The sequence below is a fragment of the Toxorhynchites rutilus genome, chromosome 1 (assembly GCF_029784135.1).
Source record: "Toxorhynchites rutilus septentrionalis strain SRP chromosome 1, ASM2978413v1, whole genome shotgun sequence".
NCBI lineage: Eukaryota > Metazoa > Arthropoda > Insecta > Diptera > Culicidae > Toxorhynchites > Toxorhynchites rutilus.
Window position 1 is genome coordinate 1,787,608 of NC_073744.1, and position 18,288 is coordinate 1,805,895.

An 18,288-nucleotide genomic window follows, 5' to 3' on the forward strand; every position below is an offset into this window, starting at 1 on the left:
TGGCAGCGACGATTGAATGAGCAGGTAAATTGGAACTTAATTATGGTATTACTAAACTAACACAAACAGATGATAAAACCTACCGTTGCTTCAACCCATGAGTCAGTCAAAAACTTGTTCCGTGTGATCTTTCTCGCCTCCATTCTGATTGCTGATAGTATTCCGATCTCAAACAAACGATAGACAGTCTGAATCAAAATGCGGACCCGATTAGTAAGAAAGTATAATTGGTGCGGTCTAGTCATACTAGTATTTGGACTAGCAATTGATGGTACAACCGGTCGTTTGCAACCTGCCGAGAACGTGTTTCCTACCGACGTAAACAACGCGCTGCTACCGAATATTCGGCAGAGTTTAAACGGTACGTCATTGTTTATCCCCTAGAACTAAATGCATCTTTCAATCAATTTGTTATAAGTTTTGTTAAACTCATGTTTAATTCAAAAACAGCAACATTCATTCATATATTTCGTTGTGACTGAGGAAACTTTCGATCGAATGCAATAATTGAGTGTATAGCATTACATATTGATAGTACGAAACTTTGTTGGGAAATTCCGCCAATTCAAAATAACGTGATACTAATCAGTGTTTAGTTGATATTTACATTTTGAAATGTGCCGGCTTAGACAGAAATTGTACTCAGAATTGTAGAGATAAAACGAGTAGTCAGTAACAACTGGGCGATGGTTGCGTAAACTAGCTAGATATAAATTAAACACATCGCTCCGAACAAAACGGTCAATGCTCGCATGTGTAATAAAATATACTGCCACTAGAGTTTTGAGATTAACAGCTACAATACGGCTAACTACGCTGGAAACAAGATTTGTTCTATCTATGAATAGTAATTGAAGCAATTCTATTAACAGTTTAATGAAGTTTCATGACCGATTGGAACCAGTACATGCATGTCACTAATTTTTGCGTACTTGTGGTGTCTTCTTCACCAAACTGTTCAATCTACACATATCTACATCTGCACATTTCAACATATTTCTGTATACAGTGTCGGACAAAATATTAAGACCACTGCTCAAGCACAAAAACAAAGTGACAGAACTTCGAGAAAAAATAATCCAATCCAGTGCTTCAATCCATTTTATTTGCATTGTTCGAGGAAATTCTGTAGTTAAAACAGTAGTCATTCATTAAAAAATGCGTGTTGAGCGTGTTCATGGTAAAACAAATAATAACAAGAAAATTCATACCGTGAAAAGCTTCTGAAGTTAGTATTTGGTCGTGTAACCTTTGTTACGCCTCACTTCACGCACCCGGCTCGGCATGGATTCCACCGGCTTCTGGCACGTGGTGACCGGAATGGCGTACCAACAGGCTTGGATCCTATCGCACAGTTGCTGCTTTTTCTTTATCTTCTCCGTATGCACCGACCATTTCACGGTCTCCCATAGATTCTCTATAGGGTTCAGATCCAGTGACTGCGCTGGCCACTCCCATAACGTCGACTTTGTTATCCTGGAACCACTTTTTGACGGTCTTGACGTTGTGCTCCGGATCGTTATCCTGCATGAACTGCCATTTCAGGGGTACCGGATTTCAACTTTTGACAGCTATCAGTGTGTCTTGCTAAAACGGGTTGCTTTGATTTATGTTAAACTTGCGGTTTTCAAAGTTGTCATACTGTCATAAAGTGCTCGTCGCTAGGTTTCGCATATACTATATTTGAATTGACATTTAAACTTAATTTGAATTTGTTACATTAAAATGGTCTTCATGTTTTGTCCGATACTGTATATTGCGCCAACGAAGAACGTAATTTCATGTATACAACGATGAAAATAAGTGTATCTGACCTTTTGGTCTTCCCAAAAACAGGATCGTTCCAACTTCAAATGATATATTTGGAATTTACGTCACAATATTCTGTGTTCCTCTTTAAAATATTGAAAATTACCCTGACTAACCGGTTTTAATAAAACAAAATGCCAGACAAAACTAACGTAACTGATGGGTAATTCCCTTTTCTTCACATTCCCAGACTGTCATCTTCGTTACCACAAATATGGTGATTACAATCTTGTCTATCCGATATTCGGTGTGCCGGCGAGGATCGGAGAATTTGCCCATATGGCAGCGATCGGGTGGACTCAGAAAGACGGAAAAATAGACTTCAGCTGTGGTGGATCGCTCATAACAACGCGCCACGTGCTGACAACTGCTCACTGCGGCAGTCGCGAGGGAATCCCTCCGGATGTGGTACTTTTAGGGACAATCATGGTTAACGCCAGTATTGACGACCCGAGTAACAAGTTTGCCCAGCAGCACAAGATCGCATCCTTCAAGAGACATCCAGTGCATACTTTTTCGTCTTTCTATAACGATGTGGCCCTCATCACTCTAGAAGGAACGGTCAAAATCAACGATGTTGTAACGCCTGCTTGCCTGTGGGACCAAAGTGAGGTAGAATTCCCCAGACTGGAAGCGATTGGCTTCGGTCAGACTTCCTTCGCCGGGGATAAAACACCAATTTTACTGAAAGTTCAACTATCGCCGATAAGCAACGATGAATGTCGCAAGCATCATTATTCGGGAACACGCAGGCTTCGCCAAGGAATAGCGGATTCCCAGATATGCGCTCAAGACAGCAAAATGGACACCTGCCTCGGTGACTCCGGCGGCCCTCTGCAAATAAAACTCATGTCCAACCATCGTTCGACGCCGTTTGTAGTTGGACTCACCTCGTTCGGTGCCTTTTGTGGTACCGCAACTCCTTCTGTGTACACCAGAGTATCATCATTCATATCTTGGATCGAGCAAGAAACGAATGAATCATTTAATGCCGGAACATGTGCCTCTCGATACATTCAAATGCGAGAAGCAGACGAATCGATGGTGACTACACGATCTGGAAGTCATATATTTATCGAACCGGAGAAAAGTTATATGGATATTGAGTTTTTGCCGAAGCACCAAGTTTACTTGGGCTATATGAAAGAACAGAACAGCCGAATCATGTGGAACTGCGGTGGAGTGTTGATCAATGAAGACTACGTGCTAACGGTAGCTCACTGTGACAAATTTGTATTCAATCAGACCCCGACCCATGTGAAAATTGGCGACTTGGACATTCACAGTAACCACCCAGAGGCACAAATCATTAAAATTGAGAAATTCATCAAACATCCAAACTACAAGGAAGGGTTTCTGGCAAATGATATCGCACTGGTGAAGCTGGAAAACGATGCAATGTGAGTACCATAAACCGTAAAATATTTTCGAAACGTTTTGTTTAAATTATACCCAGTTATTTTTTCAACCCAGTACTGGTGCCAAGGTCAATATTTTGTTGAAAAAATCCCTTAAACGTTAGTTTGGAAAATTTCAAAACATATCTTTGGGGTGAAATTGATCAATCTATTGTTTCATTATTTTCTATAGTAATATGCACGAAAATGTATAGAAATTTACTTATTTCTTTACCTATAGTTATATGCATGATAATTGCAACGTTTGAGGATTTATTCATTTATTTATTTTGGCTTAACATCTTTGCAGCATGGCCTGATGTACAATTTTTCTCCTATCAACTCGGTTCGTGGTTATCTCTCTACAATTCCGCGGGTACCCCGTGTTCACCATGTCATGTTCCACTTGGTCTAACCACCATGCTCATTGCGCTCCTCGTCGTCTCGTACCAGCCAGTTTTCCGGTTAACATTTCCTACCCAGCGTATCCTTCCAGCTTTGATCACTTTCTGGACACTGGATCCACCGATGAGTTGCATGAGCACGTGATTCATCCTTCGCCACCATACGTCGTCCTCCTGTACACCGCTGAAGATGGTTCTTAACACCCGTCGTTCAAAGACTCCGAGTGCTCACAGGTCCTTTTCGAGTATTGTCCAAGTTTCGTGCCCGTGGAGGACCACCGGTCTTATGAGCGTTTTGTACAGGGAACATTTCGCCCCATTGCTAAGTCTGTTTGACGCCCATTGCTAAGTGTTTGTGGAGACCATAGTAGGCACGACTCCCATTGATAATGTTTTAGACGCATTAATTTTCAGTCCAATTCTCTCTACTTCGTGCTTAAGTCTAATGTAATGTTCAGCTACCATCTCAAATGTTCTGCCGACAATATCTATGTCATCAGCGAAGCAGATGAATTTACTGGATCTATTGAAAATCGTACACACAAGTTGAACGCCGCTCGTCTCATAACATCCTCTAGAACAATGTTGAACAGCCGGTGTTCATCGAAGTGCTGCTTCAACCTTTCGGTCACTTCACGTTCGTTCGTCAGTATACTCCCATCCCTATTTCGACACATTTCTGCTCGTGGCAATAAGCGAGTGGTGTTCGGTGACATCTGCTTGATTAAGTCGCGTTAGATTGTACCGTCGCCGGCATCGGTACCGAATGTTGTTCACAACGGAGAGTTTTGGGCGCATCTTAACCATTAATAGGTAGTGGTTCGAATCTATGTTAGCGCCTCGATAGGTTCTGACGTCAGTTATGTCCGCGAAATGCCGACCGCCTATCAGAACATGGTCGATCTGAGATTCTATGTACGGCCATATTCTTAGAAGTCAAAAGGCAAAATCAATGAATCTTACGCCGTTTTCATTTGTTAACTGGTGTGCGCTGTACATATCTATTGCACGTTTGAACAACTTCTCTTTACCGATCTGAGCATCTCCGATGATGATCTTGATGTCCTGTTTTGGGCAGCGTTCGTATTCGCGCTCCAGCTACGCGTGGAATTCGTCTTTGTCATTATCGGGACTTGCAAGGTGAGGGCGTGATACTGTTGCTTTACATCCCGAGTATCACCAGGACTAGGCAAAGACGCTTATAGCGGTGTCATTTCGCTTAGAGGAGCTATTCCCGGGTTTTTGTGGCTTTACTTGGAGACTAGCAATGGCCAATGCTCATCCCGCTACATCCTAGACAGTTCCCCTGAACCAGTGCAAGCCAGAAAAACAATCTATGACGATAATTTTTCTGACCCAAACGGGAATCGATCCCGAAGCCCCCATATCGGCAAGCGGAACGCTTACCTCTAGGCCATGGAGACCACCATTTTAAGATACTAAATTTTATTCAATCCATCTCAAGGTGTAGTTGTGCCTTTCTCACATCTCGATCTAAAGTTTGAGCTGCAGATCATTCGCAGACCGTCCGGGTCATCCTAATGTGGCCCTCCAATTAGCTAGTATTGACGAATTTGGCGAAACGTTGTGGGTGTGAACACTTGAATTTCACATAGGACTATGTCTTTGATTTCTATATAGGAGGGTCACTCTACCAAAAATGTAACGATTTATTAAGAGTTTTCAAACGCATATTACTCAAAATGGTTATTGCGACATATGTTGTGTTATATATCATTAGACAGGAAATTTATCAAGATTTTTTTTGCTTGAAACATGAAACATCTTTCGATTACACTATCCACTCGCTTCCTTCCCGACGCAACGAACAATCGTTTTGCCTAAATTCGGGCGTTAGCTCATAAGTGAGTTGATGCGTAAAATGAATTATTCTCCATTTACCGATAATAGGCATTAATTTTATATTATGTTGTCCAATCAAGTTGTGCTCAATTCATGTTCTTATCGTGTAGTTCTCACTTTTAACAATTTGGATAATTGTGGTCCAGGATGTCATAATATCGAGTATGTTGTTTGGTTATGTAAAAATGCAATAAATGAATTTAAATGGCTGCTGAATTAGATGGTCGGAAGGGTATATCCACGTAAATCAGAATATGATAGCTTGAGTAGTCGCGATCTTACAGTTCTATAAAGTTATTACAAACAATGTTCCGGACAACGTAGTAACGAAGGAGATAATGCTATTTTTATCTATAATATATTTTTGTAGATTGATTCGACTCAGTCTTATATTTATGTAGATCTTAACTATTTAGACTTGTGTTTAAAAATGATACATGTTGACTCTTTGTCTTCTTCTGCATGATTGAATAAACAGAAAAAAGGGTAGTAATGGCTTTAATGGTATTTTTGTGTACATTTTTGAATAGAATGCGGTACCGAATTTTACCATGTTATGTCATCTAACCCGTTTCAAAGATACAAGTACAAACAGGAAACAGGTTTTCCAGGGTATCCATTTGATGTATCAAAAGAGAAAAAATACAGATTTGTAACAATGAAAAACTCAATTTAAATGCAATTACTACACACAATCACAGTCCTCTGTCAAGATCCCGTCCGTGCCCCTAGGCTCAGACCCATCAACTTTTTTAAGTAACTTTGCGTACTTGAAATATTCAAAAAAGAATTAGACTACTTTTTAAAAGGGGCGAAATTTTTTTCTTCATTTTTTACAAAAAATTATAACTCAAAAACTATAAAACCTACAAAATTCGAGTCAAAGGATGAAATTATTTAAATTTTCATAAAAAATTTGCTGGAAAAAAACTATTTAATAAATTAAAATTCATTTTTTCTCAAACACGTATTTTTTAAAAATTCTCAAAAAAATTATATGAGTAGCCCTTACAATTTCCAACAATTCACAATTTCCAACAAGGACACTTTTACAGGGAAAATGTTTTTCCAACTACTTTTTCATGTTTTCTTTGGAAAAATTAGAACTAATCCTAATTTTGTTCAAAAGTCAAGATAGCAATAAAGAATAATCGACAAAGATCTTTTTGAAATTTGAACTTTCGTCGAAGACGTCCACTTTCTATCTTTTATAGTTGCTGAATAGAGAGCATTTTGATATGGAGACCCCTGAAAAAATAATGTTTTACTCGTTACATTTTTGTGTGTAAATTATAGTGTTTAACATGTTCTTGACATTTGTTTTTATTTATTTACAATGATTTAACATCCCATTCAGAGATTAGATCTGATTCACAACTTTTCGCCAATAAACGCGATCCATGTTTACTGATTCCGATGAAACTTGGAAAGATTCTCAACAGAAACAAAATAGAATTTCAAATGAAACTTGTCGCGTCCATTCGGTTCAGCCGTTTCCTAGAAGACTGAGTCGCAACATTAGCATTCTGGTTAAGAATGAATTGTCTTTTATGGTGTTTTTTTGAAAAATTATTTTTTCTCACTTGTTTTAATAATAATTGTAACTATCTGATTACCATTACAGCTCGTAAAAAATCAGCTAAGTGTCAATTAATATGTTCAGCGCTTTGAATATCGTTTTGACGTGTTGAAAATATATTTGTTTACCATGCTCAAAAATGGGAACGAAATTGCGGTTCCGAAGAAGATAAATTTCTATGCAATTCAATGAGCGATTCGCAGAGAACCACTAACAATAATCTAAGTTCAGTTCAGTGTTTTCATTAGTACGTTTGATCAATTTCACCCGGTGCTCAATTTGCCCCCGGATGACGGTAATACTCTTTCTAATACTATTGAGACCATATTTGAACGTATATTTGAACAGAATTCGGCCGAACGCGCTTCCTGCATGTTTAGTGGATAACGATTTGACTATGCCGATGTATGAAATGGCAGGTTTGGGTCCATTCAATTTGAATAATTTCCTGCGGGAGGAAGAATCGGTTTCCAAAAGTTAGTATTTATTTTGTGTAATAATTAAACCTATGATGCTAAGGTTCCTAATTATAGATAACACGCTAACTTTGACACGAATGCGAGTAGATGCAACCCCATGTCAGCGAACAAACAGTAATCAATTCCTATGCGCTAAGAACAACAAATTCTTGGTTCCCAACACGTGTAGGGTAAGAATGCAAGCAAATGGCATGTTTTATTTGAAATTAAACCGAATATCCAAAAAAACAGATTGAGCATGGCGGTGCACTGGAACGTGAAACTTGGCACTATGATCGTTACTTCCAGTATGTGTTTGGTTTAACGGTGGCCGGTAAAAATTGTGGCTTTGGCAGTGAAGCCTATTTCATCCGAACGACTACCCACATTGAATGGATAGAATCTATTGTTCTCGGCAAACGGAACCAGAATGATCACGGCAAACGACTCACCCGACAGATATATTTCCCCGGGATGGACCTAAATGCATTCGTGCCATTGATAGGAAAACCGTGCAGAATATCAAGCAACGCTCTAGGTTCTTGTCAATACTACAGGAACTGTCCTAACAGTCCTACCTCGATGGTTATTGCTTTCTGCAGTCGTGGATCGGATCCAATTGTATGTTGTGCTAAACCACCGACGACCAAAAGATACAGCCTGCAGAAATGCGTTGCACATTGGAATGAACACAAACGACAGGAGGAGGATGAATACGAAAACATTCCCTCGGAAGGTCGACCAGTGCAAGAAGGAGAATATCCACACGTAGCCATGGTCGGCATTCGCAATAACGATGCTCCCAGCTGGAGTTGCAATGGGGCGGTGATTAGCAACAGGTTCGTTCTATCCAGTGCTCAGTGCGTGCAGTCTAGAACGCCAAATATCGTCCGATTGGGTGCTACAAGCATAGCACAAAATGCCATCGACATCCCGATAGAACAAATCATTGTATATCCCACCTATAATTCAAAGTATGTCAATGGTGATTTAGCGCTGATCAAATTGTCTTCCGAAATTAAGTTCAGTAGAAATATACTACCGGCATGCTTGTGGCCAAATACCGAAGCTATTCCTTTGAAATTATACACCCTAAGTCTGGATGATGGTAAGTATATTGTGACCTATAGCTTTTGAGCCGATACATTACAAAGCCTGCTATTTTACAGGCCTCATTCAAGTCCGTCCTCGACTCTCTAAGTATAACCAAGACTGCAGCAAATTCTTCCGTTTCGATGATCCTTTGGATGGTAGTCAACTATGTGCAGAAAATTATTACAGTACCGACAACACGTGTCAAGACAAGAACGGTGATCCTCTGGAAGGAGTTATTACTAAAGAGAACCGGAAAATTTCTATCGTCATCGGACTGGCAGCATATAGTATTGGATGTCCAACAAATCACGACACCGTCACTATCTACACTCGGCTTTCGGCATACATGGACTGGATCCGTTCAATTGTGGAATCCTAATATTTACGAGTTTAAGAAAAGAAATGGAGTTTAAACATTAAGACTAGTATCATTCAAATTCACTGTTATCTATATCACAGCTCACGGCCACTCGTCCTCACCATCGATACTGATGAAATCGTCGACCGTTAGCCAACTTAATCCGTTCCCTTCTGGTTTGTGGCCCGACGGAACTAAAACATGCCGCCACCAAGTTCTTTTCCGAACCACGCCAAGGAATAGCCTCCAATTCCGTCGGGGACCAAAGTCGTACGGATTACGGTAAGTCTTCCCTAGCGCCGAAAGTCGTTTTGTTTCAGACTTATTGATGTGAGCTTCGATGCTTGTTTCTCCCCGTGTAATAAGAGAAGAATGCCAGGAAGTGAGAGCACCAAGAGCGAACAGTGTGGCCACGTTGATCAATGCCATGAATACGATTGCGCGATGCTTTGCTGCATTACTGCTATACTCCTGCGGCACCGGAAGATCGTGACGGGCAGGCTCAAGCCCGTCATCTTCATAATCATTCATTTCTGTCTGAAAAGCAAAATTCAAGCTTCGGAAAAATGAACGAGCATTGGGAGAAAACATTATACAAACCGCTGGTATGATATGACCCGAAAGATTAAACCGTACTGGATGCCCATGTAAAGGTTCTATTTCATTCCAACCTTCTCCGTCCCCAAGAATAAGAACATTGTAGCCCAGCTCGAATCCAAAGACTATAATAAACAGAACACCCACGGTCGTGTAGAGCATATAAAGGAAGAAGTAGCGATGGTTTCCATATCCAACACAATTGTTAAGCCACGCTGAAATGCTATCAATAAACAACATGATTCCGCAAAATTACGCAAAAGTACTCACGGCAGTGATGGTCCATTTTCAATATGCACTTGTTACAAACGGAGCAGTGATGGGTTCGAGGTGGCTTAGGGGCAATACACTTTTTGCAGATACTCACAGCCCCATTGATAAGTTCTTTCTAAAATTGAATGCGTATAAATATTCTACACTCCCTCCAAAAATCAGTTCCCTACCTCCGGCGGACATCCGGGCGAAGTAACGGCTGCCTTATAAAAATTATACGACACATTCACCAACAGCCAGTTACCCACAACCAGCAAGAAGTACGTCATATTTTGGTTCCTGTTCCACCAATACGGAAGTCCGATCCAGTAGCAAATGATGACGACAGACGCTGTCAAGCAAACCACGGCAAACACGAAGAACTGGAATATAACGGTCGAGATTTACATTAACTACTTATCCGATGCCAAAGATATAAAAAAAACCAACCGGACCAAGCAGATGGGTAAAGTTATCCACGAACCAAAATATGGGTTCCAGGCAAACATCTGACATGTAGGATTGGTTCATGTGATGATTGTAGGTGAGTGAGCGTATACATTGCAGCGAATACTGATACCGGAAACGAACACAATTCCTGCGCCATAGATATGAAAGAAAGAAAAACATGAATTGCTATTTTCAACTATGGTATTAGCACACTCACAGTAGTGTTTTCGGAAACTCCTTCAAGCGCCATTGAATGCGACTCATATTTGTTCTAGGTGATTAATTATTGAACAATTTGAACGATCCTTTTACTTATTATGTTAGGCTAACTAATTGCATTTTGAACAAATTTGAATTCCATCTCCTCTCGCGATACCTCACAGTTGCATGGAAAACTGATGTTTTCTACTTTTAGGTGCAATCGAAAACCATCAAAACACTATTGTTGCTTCATGACTGCATCTGTAACGAGAATTGAAATATCACTGTAAATACATAAACTGAAACCACACATTTAATTCTTGAATGATTTCTTTATCATTCATAAACATTGACATATGATTTGACTTAGCATTGGAGTAGTTTTATAAGGTAATTCCAAGAAATTTCGTACATCTCTGCATAAAAGCTTAAGCCATAGATTTATTCTGCTTTTCACTCTTCAACTTTTCACTCTTCAAAAAAATCTTCAAATCGCCGCAACAATCACAAAACTCCTTAAACCTAAAACACTGAAACAAGATGTCGTTGTCAATTTCATATCGGTACAGCATTAAGTAGTATTAATAAAGGTGGGAATTTTAATGTATAAACTTGAATTATGATGTGATAGCTGATATAACCTGAGACATGACCTGAAAATTGGATTCTTACTCTTCTTAATCCTATTTTCAATCAAGTGCGAATGACAGAGATACCGAACGATCCGATATGTCCGGTTTCCTATTGATAAAAGTTTTCTAAAGATTATTTTCCGTGTAGTAACATAGATTTTTCATTTATTCTATGAAGTAGTACGATATTGTTACATATTTAGCAATTTTAGTTGCTCTGAAAAGGCGATAGCGATATCGTATTGCGTCGGTGTGCGAGATCAACGAATATTAAATGGAAAACTTATTGGCGATAATATTGCTTATGGCGTGTTGATAGTTGCTATTTGCTTATTGGTCCGGTGTGCGAGCCGCCTAAGGCCGATTACACATTATCCGGTTTCTGCCGGACCGGTTTGAAACCCAAATGGCAAATTTCGATCGGACCAACCTTTTTACGGCGCCGTGATGCAGCCGTCTACAGCGACTGCAATGTCCGGTGACCAGACAAGCATTATACGCGATGACCGTAGAATAGTGTCGACGTCTGGTGGAGACATCGTTTTGGAGAAGCAAATCATTCTCTATAAGATTATCACACCTCAAGACAGTTTTAAGTTGTTTAAATTTTTAATGAAAACTTTTACTTCATATTATTTGATTGCTCAGAACCTGTGGTATTGATTCTTCCTTAACCATTTTTGTATAATTTTCTTGATATTTTAACTAAAACTCATCATTGTAATATACAATCATTATCAGACACAATTATTGTTCAGGAGGTTTCCCAACTTGCAAAAGAACGTATTACTTTATTACATGAAGAACACATTTCATGAGAAGAAGTTAATTTTCATTCATAGTTTTTATTTTAAGATATGTGTTTAATGCACCTGAAAATCCATTATCACTATCATTTCCCAAAAGCGGAGCACGAAACTCCATGCCATGAAAGCGAATTGACAGTTGTTTGTCATGTCTGTTAGTATTAGTACAATTCAGGCAATTTTTCGTCTAATGTAATTCGCGTTGACGGCGGAATGGTGTCGACATCTAGATACGATAATAGTTTGTACGAGGCTAACTATTCTCTATCAGATTAGTCGGGTCTAAGACAGTTTTAATTTGTTAAAATATGTATGAAATTTTTTTCTTTGCGTTATTTGCCCACTATAAATACGTTTGTCTGACCCCAGTTTCAATTATTTTCTATGAATTTACAGATATTCTCACCAAAACTTACCATTATAATACAACATTATCTTTAGACACAATTTTTGTATGATATTTTTTCACTACTCGCAAGCAAAAGTGATTTTCATTTACATAGAGTACTAAATTGATTTGGAAAAAATTATTTTCATTCATAATTTTGATTTTAAAAGTGTATTTTTTTCTTCCGCAAATCCATACTATTATGCCTACTCCCCCATTTCGTAATACCAGTTGATAATTTGCAAGTGATATGGATGCTGAAATTTTTATTTCACTTCTTCAACAACTACCAGTGTTGTGGAACTAATTCTGTGATGCAAGTTTCTGCTCAAAAAGAAGCAATGGTCACAGGTGCACGATGTCATCATTTTGCATATTGCCACGGACTGTGTTATTAACGGTGAGTGGTGTCTTTTGACAAGCAGATCGAGTTATTTAATTGACTTCTATTTTTTGTTCACAGGCAACATCCCTTATCTGAAATAATTATTGAACGAGTTCGGGGATGTCAAACAAATCTTCAATCGGTTCATGGAGGGGCGGATTTCGAGCGGCTTTATCGAGCTGAATGAGAAGGTTAGTTTTTGTTAATTTGAACTCACTAAAAATAATTCTCTCGTCTAATATTCTTTGGGTATTCCAGTTTGACCTGACCGGCGACGCGATCGACGACGAGACCAAGGCACTCCAGCCAAAACTGTCAGATATGTGCTCTGTGGTCTAAATGTTCCAATGCCCGACGCCAAAGCATCGGTTCTGTCAGAACGAATTTCCAGCTTATCTGATTCGGTCATTCTTTGCCCCGGATCCGCGTATTGATAGCTGTGATGCGAATTGGGCTCGAGATGCTGCCCCTGCCCCAGGATTACGTGCTCGAGGAATTGCGGCATATGTTGAGCTTGTTCTTCGACGAGGATCAGCGGAAGCAGCAATGGAATAGTGTTTGAACGAATTATGTTATTTTATTCGTAATTTGTTTACTGTATTAATGAAATAAAAAAAAACTCTAGAATGAATGGATGTGTATACATTCTCTTGTAGGTAAATTCCAAAATAATCACAGGAAGTGAACACATTATACATATAAATAAATAGTGCCTCTGGCTTGTAACGGAATGTTATTATTATTGGTTCATCAAATTGCACTTTTATCTAACCGTGTTTCTGAGACTGTTGAAAAATTATGAGGCAACAGAGCGTGTGAAATAAATCATACTATTCGTGTATGCTTGGAAACGAAATAATTATGCGTATGAATGAATAAACCGCAGCTGGACTAAAGTTAGTTTTTGACGTAGGACTACGTCTTTCATTTCTATACCGGGGTGTAAAATCAAAGTTTCGAAAACGAAAGCGTTACGCCGGAGACCGAGATTTTGAGCGTTAATAGCTCCTAAACAACTGAACGAAATGGTATGATAAACACTTCATTCGAAAGATAAAATGTCTACGCGTTATATACTTGTTACTTTTTGATCCAAAAACTTGTTTCAATAGTCTTAAAATTGCTTTCAAAACAGGCTATTGAAATCACCAATCGGTATATAAGCGAGCGGCGCTCGGAAATCCACTCAGTTCTAATTGAACAGCGATTGGAGCATGCTGTCGCTGTTGCGGTGAAGCTCTTTATTTATCATGAAAGCGCGGATGAACGGTGTCACCAAGAGCCTGTTTGTGCACCCTAGGCCAGAAGGGAATCTATCAGGAGGAGAGTGATGCCACAAACGGTTCCCTGGGAAGACATCGCTACACACACATACACGCGCGGCTATTAACAGGTGGTTATCGAGTTGGCATTAACCACTGGTGGGCTTCCAGTATCGAGGAAAATGTGGAAACATCTAATCGTTACTGAAAATAATCTGCCAGTTCCTTTGGGAATTTTCAAAATATATTCATGTTAAAGAGTTTATTTGAATGTTTTCTTTCCATGTAACACTGTGATCAAATACATTTGGTTTTGTGGTTTTTCAATCAATCGCAATTAACAGGATAGCTTCAGAAGATTATTCTTCCCCATCAGTAGGATATTTCCGTATCCAATATTGTATGCGCCCGCAATCGATTATTGCTCAGTCGCCGAAAGTTCCGAGCTCAGAGAGTTCATTCCCCTCTAGTTTGCCTTCCAAATTGCCATCGTAAACCACACCTTCTCTCGATTCAATCACACACAAAAAGCATACTTAAGCGATATTCTGGTGGTGAGACACATTCATTTTTCGTGAGGACATCGACAAGACAACATCGTTGCCTAACGTGCTGGAGGAGGTGGACGGCGAAGGATCGACACATACACGCGCAGAACTCTTTCCGTTAGGATGCCATTCAGCATCGAGAAAGTTCCGGAAAGATCTAATCATTGCTGGAAAATAATCTGCCAGTTCCTTTGGGAATTTTCAATATATATTCATGTGAAAGAGTTTAATTGAATGTTTTCTATTCATGTAACACTGTGACCAAATATGTTTCAATCAAGTGCTATTAACAGGTGGTTATCGAGTTGGCATTAACCACTGGTGGGCTTCCAGTATCGAGGAAAATGTGGAAATATCTAATCGTTACTGAAAATAATCTGCCAGTTCCTTTGAGAATTTTCAAAATATATTCATGTGAAAGAGTTTAATTGAATGTTTTCTATCCATGTAACACTGTGACCAAATATATTTCAATCAAGTGCTATTAACAGGTGGTTATCGAGTTGGCATTAACCACTGGTGGGCTTCCAGTATCGAGGAAAATGTGGAAATATCTAATCGTTACTGAAAATAATCTGCCAGTTCCTTTGGGAATTTTCAAAATATATTCATGTGAAAGAATTTAATTGAATGTTTTCTATCCATGTAACACTGTGACCAAATATAATTCAATCAAGTGCTATTAACAGGTGGTTATCGAGTTGGCATTAACCACTGGTGGGCTTCCAGTATCGAGGAAAATGTGGAAATATCTAATCGTTACTGAAAATAATCTGACAGTTCCTTTGGGAATTTTCAAAATATATTCATGTGAAAGAGTTTAATTGAATGTTTTCTATCCATGTAACACTGTGACCAAATATGTTTCAATCAAGTGCTATTAACAGGTGGTTATCGAGTTGGTATTAACCACTGGTGGGCTTCCAGTATCGAGGAGAATGTGGAAATAACTAATCGTTACTGAAAATAATCTGCCAGTTCCTCTGGGAATTTTCAAAATATATTCATGTGAAAGAGTTTAATTGAATGTTTTCTATCCATGTAACACTGTGACCAAATATGTTTCAATCAAGTGCTATTAACAGGTGGTTATCGAGTTGGCATTAACCACTGGTGGGCTTCCAGTATCGAGGAAAATGTGGAAATATCTAATCGTTACTGAAAATAATCTGCCAGTTCCTTTGGGAATTTTCAAAATATATTCATGTGAAAGAGTTTAATTGAATGTTTTCTATCCATGTAACACTATGACCAAATACATTTGGTTTTGTGGTTTTTCAATCAATCGCAATTAACAGGATAGACATTTTGTTTGAACGAATTGAATTCCTCGTTATGAGTGATTCGCATATTCATGCACAGATACAAGAACTAAAAGTTCATATGTGAACTCTCGTTCATTGTTGAACACAATCAATTTTTCGCTGTCGCCAGGAGAAAACGAATCCAGCGAAATTTAGCAATACACATTGGCATCTCTGGCTATGACATAAAACTTCAAAAGCGTTTTACTCGAAACCTTTTTTGCCAAACTGGCGTTCGATTTTCGGTAAATTTTTTTTCAGATGACACCAGATCTCCACGTTTCATGCAATTTTAGATCATTTCGCATCGAAAAAAAACGATTTTCCAAATAACATGCACCACCTGAAAATCAAGGAAATTTATTCCGAGATTTTGTTTGTTTCTGAAGAAGTCTCTTCAGAAACAAACAAAATCTCGAAATTTTCCCACATGTTCGCGACCCTAATCTGTCTCTGCCCTTCGCGCTCTTTCCAAGCTCTTCGTAAGGGACAGATCTAAATGTACATTTTTATCACCTCTACGGTTGGCCCATATGACGTTCTCACCCGTGGGTCTCATCAAAACGTGCTTCCCACGAAAAAGATTCAAGTGAGAAGCGTCTAATAGCCAACAATAAAATTCTATTCTATGCCTCAGCCTTTCGCACGGAATCCTAAACAAACAAGTGCAAATATTTCATTTTTGTTTCCATCTTTCTTATCGGCATCTGTATTTACCTTTCGAAGTATTTACCCTTCGCCCAAGCTGAGTCAAACAAAGCCCGCATAGATTTTTTTTTGGTAATTGCTATGCGTCTCTTCGCATAACATTCTGATTCTACATATTTCTAGCGTCATAAATCATGCGCGTTCTTATCGCTTAAACACATGCGTGTAACGTCTTATCTAGTAACCCAACCCTCGTTTGGGTCTTGTTTGTTTCCCTTTCTGGGTTCTAGCGAACATTTCTCGACGAAGAAAAAAACGTGTGGTATTTTTTTTGGCATAATAATTTTGATTCAATTTTATTAATTTAAATTAAAGCGTTTCTATTTTTGCTATCTACGCTGGGTCCGAACAAGGGTCAAATAAGGAATTATATACGGCGAGCATAGATAACGCACAAATAATTTCTGTGGGATCTTGAGTGTTCGAAATGATGTTCTTACGGCTCCTCGATCGGCGAGACTCACCTCACAATTTGAGGTAGCCTTGCAGACAGCACGAACGAAACGTCATGGTGACGCAACGGACTCTTGGTAGGTTAAACGTGATTTGAGCAGCTACGTGGTAATTTGCGATAGCAGAAAATAATTGTTCTTACAACGCGAACACGTGAAGTGGGAAACTACGAGTTCATTATTTAGTCAAGTGTGTTAGCGTTTATTTTCGAATTCCAAGTTTGTTTTTCCCTATCCCAAAATTTGACGGATTGAGGTAACATTCGATAAAACAACTATTTGTCATATAGCTAAAATTCAGATTTTCCCAGGATAACATAAAAACACGAAATGCACGTTTGAAAGCTATCACGGATTGAGTCCATATGTTACTGTTTCGTCACCAACAGAACCTGAAAGAGAAAGTAGAAACCTGAAACGAGAGAAGATATAAAATTAGCTTAAAAAATCAATATTTACAGGAGAAATAATTTAACAGAAGTATAGCAACAGGCGGATAGTAAAGAAGAAATAGAGTAAGAGTACCAAACGTAAGTTCACGGCATTGTCAATGTATGTATTCATTACTTACCATGATTGTATGCCTTTCTAGGAAGCTTTTGATACTCGTATCAATACACATTATAACTTGGAAACCAGCTTACTCATTTTCTTCTTGTTGGGCTATCTCCAACAGATGTAAAACAAAACATTAATTGTGGGTGGCACACAGTGTGCCGGGTCAGCTAGTAGATAATGAATATTCATCCGTACAACACAAATAAATGTCACTTTTTTGTATTTCTTGTATTTATATAATCAATAATTTAATAATCAATACCTAAGTGGTGCGGACTCAATTCACTTCATTTTCAAGCAAATTCATGCATTTTTTCAAGTGATTTCTTGCAATAAATTCTCATACCACCAGAGATAAATACTGTAAAATACTTTTAATTTTTGTTGCAGACCTTTTGGATATAACAATATTTCACAAGTTCATGAAAAATGAAAGGCTCTATTCATCACATCAAATATATTTGACTCACCATATGACATTTTTCCATAGTTTTAATACATAAAAAGTTTTCGAATTTTTACATCAATACACATGACGTTAGACCTATTTTTTGAGTCATTCATTAACACTTTGTCGTCCGGCGTAACCACAGTGGTTACGTTCGCAAAATAGGTCCCACCGCAGTGATGTCGTGAGCATAGTATCGCTCAGTGGCCGACGACAGTACTTCAGCATCTTTTGCATTCTGTTGGTGTTTTGTTTGATAACAATAACTCGTACACGTCAACGTATTTTATGATTTCATAAGTACTTTTGCCCTGACCTCATTGCAGACGAAAGA

The 18,288-nt window shown here is 38.7% G+C and overlaps 2 protein-coding genes and 2 long non-coding RNA genes across 6 annotated transcripts; 3 read left to right on the forward strand and 1 right to left on the reverse strand.

The window, feature by feature from the left end:
• The first annotated feature begins 142 nt into the window (after nt 1-142).
• On the forward strand, nt 143-9,025 carry LOC129761832 (transmembrane protease serine 9-like). Its single transcript, XM_055759620.1, has 6 exons — nt 143-361; nt 2,000-3,209; nt 7,401-7,528; nt 7,586-7,701; nt 7,763-8,618; nt 8,680-9,025. The coding sequence occupies exons 1-6, from the start codon at nt 199-201 to the stop codon at nt 8,982-8,984; spliced, it is 2,778 nt and encodes a 925-aa protein (XP_055615595.1). The 5' UTR covers nt 143-198; the 3' UTR covers nt 8,985-9,025.
• On the reverse strand, nt 154-10,990 carry LOC129761833 (palmitoyltransferase ZDHHC16). 3 transcript variants are annotated; one of them, XM_055759622.1, is made up of 8 exons: nt 10,876-10,990; nt 10,480-10,724; nt 10,263-10,410; nt 10,004-10,195; nt 9,831-9,948; nt 9,564-9,775; nt 9,086-9,500; nt 154-188 (listed from the first exon to the last, which is right to left on the reverse strand). In XM_055759622.1, exons 2-8 carry the CDS (start codon nt 10,524-10,526, stop codon nt 169-171), a joined length of 1,152 nt encoding a protein of 383 aa, XP_055615597.1. In that variant the 5' UTR covers nt 10,527-10,724; nt 10,876-10,990; the 3' UTR covers nt 154-168. The 3 variants fall into 3 exon arrangements, with proteins under 3 accessions (XP_055615597.1, XP_055615598.1, XP_055615596.1); XM_055759623.1 differs by lacking the exon at nt 154-188 and adding an exon at nt 8,513-8,980; XM_055759621.1 differs by lacking the exon at nt 154-188 and having other exon boundaries at nt 8,966-9,500.
• A 1,540-nt stretch (nt 10,991-12,530) lies between these two features.
• On the forward strand, nt 12,531-13,173 carry LOC129764842 (uncharacterized). Its single transcript, XR_008741258.1, has 3 exons — nt 12,531-12,689; nt 12,753-12,865; nt 12,933-13,173. It is a non-coding gene; the product is annotated as an uncharacterized LOC129764842 (long non-coding RNA).
• A 3,878-nt stretch (nt 13,174-17,051) lies between these two features.
• LOC129763380 (uncharacterized) lies at nt 17,052-17,735 on the forward strand. Its single transcript, XR_008740900.1, has 4 exons — nt 17,052-17,204; nt 17,260-17,352; nt 17,410-17,478; nt 17,541-17,735. It is a non-coding gene; the product is annotated as an uncharacterized LOC129763380 (long non-coding RNA).
• The last annotated feature ends 553 nt before the right edge of the window (nt 17,736-18,288 follow it).